Source organism: Arachis ipaensis, chromosome B3 (genome assembly GCF_059453495.1).
Source record: "Arachis ipaensis isolate K30076 ecotype BB chromosome B3, ASM5945349v1, whole genome shotgun sequence".
Classification (NCBI taxonomy): domain Eukaryota; kingdom Viridiplantae; phylum Streptophyta; class Magnoliopsida; order Fabales; family Fabaceae; genus Arachis; species Arachis ipaensis.
In genome coordinates, this window is record NC_142438.1 from 2,815,156 (window position 1) to 2,819,081 (window position 3,926).

General features: G+C 34.8%; 1 protein-coding gene across 1 annotated transcript; it reads right to left on the reverse strand.

Annotated features, from left to right (window-relative positions):
- Positions 1–236: 236 nt before the first annotated feature.
- LOC107629277 (superoxide dismutase [Cu-Zn], chloroplastic) lies at positions 237–2,973 on the reverse strand. Its single transcript, XM_016332025.3, has 8 exons — positions 2,498–2,973; positions 1,955–2,016; positions 1,830–1,869; positions 1,623–1,718; positions 1,497–1,528; positions 1,259–1,334; positions 899–952; positions 237–473 (listed from the first exon to the last, which is right to left on the reverse strand). The coding sequence occupies exons 1-8, from the start codon at positions 2,733–2,735 to the stop codon at positions 448–450; spliced, it is 624 nt and encodes a 207-aa protein (XP_016187511.1). The 5' UTR covers positions 2,736–2,973; the 3' UTR covers positions 237–447.
- Between the last annotated feature and the right edge of the window lie 953 nt (positions 2,974–3,926).

Here is a 3,926-nt window from a genome sequence, read left to right on the forward strand (position 1 = left end):
AGGGACGAGTAGGGTATTCACTCTTATTTTTTTCTTCACTTTCTTAGAACAAGCAAGGCAAGTTCCTGTCTTTATTTAATTATTATATTATGGATACAAAGTCATTTCCAAAAAAGGCCTTACTATGCATGAAAAGCTAGCCTGCTGGTTCTAGAATCTAGAATTCTAGATTGCAAGCGATAGATCAATATGAAGAACCAAACTAGGTTGGTTGACAACCATGCAATAAGAACCACTTCAGAAATCACATTTTTTATTTGGGATTAAACACTTAGAAGCATAATTAATCTCCTGGTGATTGGACAAATATTATATTTCTCCCACATTTTTGTAAGGACAATATGCTCCATACTGAAGAAAGGAAAAGCCATAGAAGGTCTTCATGCTTCAAAGATTGTGGTAACCAATGAAAAGATAAAATGTCTGCTACAAAAACACTCATTGCATTTACAGTGGAGTCAGACCAACTACACCTGCAAACAAGCAAGCACAACACACACATTGTCAGAGAGGAAAAACAAAAAATTTATGATGGAACTCCAAAACCAAGGTTTGGGCAAACGCTATTCAACTATGATTTAAAAATTTCCAAATGAAAACCCAAACATGATGTTAGAGTAATGCAATGGTATTATGTAAAGCCCTGAAGATGACAACCAATATAAACGTTCCAAAAGCATTTCCCACCAAATTACATTTTCAAAGACACAGTAAATTTGATTATAGTTCATACCTATGAAGAAATCACTTTAACATCAATAATAAATTAACGGAAAATAATTCGTATAAGAAATTTGCAGCAAAGAAGTGAATCAAACAACACATAACCATACTGAAATGGATGAATTCATAAATATGAAATGAGCAGAACTCTTTTAATTCATGATTTTATTCATACCACATGCTAATCTTCCACCAGCATTTCCAGTTGTCAAACTAAGTTCATGCCCACCTGCGAAAGTACAAGTACTTGTGCATAAGGATAAAGTAAAAATACTCCAGTTATGATTAACATACTATACTTAGTAATTATATACAAGCCTAAAATGACAGCAAGGGGATATAATATGCCATAAGACAAACAACCAATTCCATTTTCATATCACAGCTCCCCTGTGATAAGTACACATCCATTGCACATTCATATTCTAATAACTTGGCTAAGACAAGTTTTGAGGCTAAGATAATTTCCTCTACAGCAGGGTCAAGTGAAGCGGATATAGAAACATAAATAAGTGTATGAAGAGGAAAAGCTAACCCTTTCCAAGATCATCCTCAAGTTCATGAACCACGAATGCTCTTCCAACAACTGAATTGGGGCCAGTGAGTGGTATCTGCATGTTTTGCAACAAATTACACATTTGACTATGACAGAAACAGAGTTACAGTTCCTCAAAATAAGATTTGGAATTCACAACCATGAAAAAATGGGCAACACTCTGAAAAACTTGTGAGATAACAAATTGCTGTACTGAAATACAAATTATATAAATTACCTGCTTATCGACGATTGTTGCCTCTGCAACACCTGTGTTGCAAAAATGGCAAGTAGTTTATACATAGCAGGTCCAGAAATCATTTGATAGTAGACCAATAAAAAAGTGAAGAGAAACAATTATTACCATCTGCATTAGCAACTATGTTTCCCAGGTCACCCGCATGACGGACTTCATCCTCAGGAGCACCATGTGTCAGGTTATTCGGGTTGAAATGCGCTCCTAAACAAGTCATTCAAGAAGCAAAACCTTTAACTTGGTCAATTGAACCATAGCAAGAAAAATGAAAACCTTGGGCTAAAAAAGTTGAAAACCAAGGCCAAGCTTCATTACCTGTTGAAATACAGCCGTTTGTGGTATCACCATACTCATGCTGCAAGATAAGACATCAAGATTTTGAAAGGGGAAAACAAAAGATACCATTCTCAGTATAATTATCAATTGCAGAGAATACTCACTAGGTGAAATCCATGAAGACCTGGAGTAAGGCCAGTAACACGAACATTAACAGTAGTAGGGCCTACACACCACAATCACACAGATTTAGTTGATTAACAACATACTAAGAAGTAAACTAATCCCATATGATGCAGTAAACACCTGAATTATTGCTATTGGAATTGATGGATATCAATAAGACTTATAGCACGCTTAGCAAATAGCAACACATTATCGCAGAGATACAATAACTTTTCTTTATGAATTCGTGAAATTTTTATTATAACCTGTTGTAAACTTAACATATCAGTCCAAACAAGAACTTAAACTAACACAAAAACCGCTGAACAGAATCTAAGTAGAACTACCCAACACAGAGAAAAAGAATAAATAATTCACCAAAAGAGGAAATTGGGAAGCTTCACAAATTCACAATGCACTACTATATAATTGATGAAGAGTTGAAGACTAAGATAGCTTCACTGGGTTTTAACAATGTAACGAAGTCAATTTTGACCAGAAAGTTGGAAACTTTGAGAGAATGGAAAAGAGGGAAAGCAGACCGTTGTCATCCTGGGTGAGAGTGACGACGCCTTCGACGGGGGAGTTACCCTTGAGGACGGCGACGGCCTTCTTGGTGGCGGCGACGACGGTGAGGTGCTTGGCGGCGGAGGCAGAGAGGGATGCAAATTGGGATTGAGGAGACAAGTTGATGGAGACGCCGGAGAAAGAGGACTTGAGGATTGAGCTTGGGAAGGGAGAGAGAAGGGGTTGTGGCGCCACCACCATGGTTGCTTGCATTGTGGCAGTTGTTGAAAGAGTGAGGTTAAGGTGTTTGTGATAATGCCGCAGAGAGAGTAACTCAGTAAGTGTAAGTGTTAAGAGTGTGCGAGTCAATGGTTGGTGGCTACTTAAAAAATATGATCCACCAATCTGTCACTGCCATTCACTATCATTCACACACTATCCCTTCGGCCCTCTCTAGAAACCTCTCTTGGTTTTTTTGGTCTTGTATATTCACTTGTCCTAACTTTTTTGATAAAAGACCCAAGATTTTGTTAACATTTGTATAAAACTTGATTGATAATGCTCACGTTATTACAAATTTACAACTAAGTTAGATTAGTTAATTGGTGAAGTTATTTGTTTACTTAAATAAATGTTAAAAATTAAAATTGTTTATACAGTAATTTATTGACAATGACAAAATTTTAATACATGAAAAAATTACTCACATTATTACTAATATTTTATAAGAGTTTAATTTTGATATATACAAAATTTTATGAGGAGAGAATTTTTTATTTCTCAAACTCACTAACACTCATAATAATAAGGAGAGAATTTTTGAGACAAACACTAAGTATTTTGATTCATGGAGAGATGAATAACAACATACATACGAAGCCTTTATATAGGTAAACCTTCATAATAAAATAATAATTCTTATAACGATTAAGCACTAGTCGTAATAATTCAAGAAACATATAAAAACTTTGACTAGTCAATTTCTTGTTCAAATTTGCTTCAAATTCTTAATCATCAATCTTGAAGCTTTCAATTCATGATTCTTCATTCTTCTAATATGGAGATGATGAGTGCAACTTGTATTCAATTCCAATTCAATTTGATTTTGAACTTCTTCAATGTTCTAATATGTTGTAGTTGTACTACTTTCTTGAATATTCTTGATTTAATTTTCTAACATTGCCTCCCTTAAATCAAGCTTGTAGAGTTTATCATTCTAAGTATCTTCTTCAACTTGTAACATAACTCGGGCTTCAATGGCTTTGTAAATATATATCTGCAACTTGTTTTCTTCAGTTGGACAGTACTCGATCACAACTTCTTTCTCATTTACCAATTCTCTGATTTTATGAACCCGAATATCAATATGCTTCGATCTTCCATGAAATACTGGATTTTTTCAAAGTGCAATAGCTGACTTGTTATCACAAAATATTGTTGTTGGAGTACTTTGTTTCTCGTTCA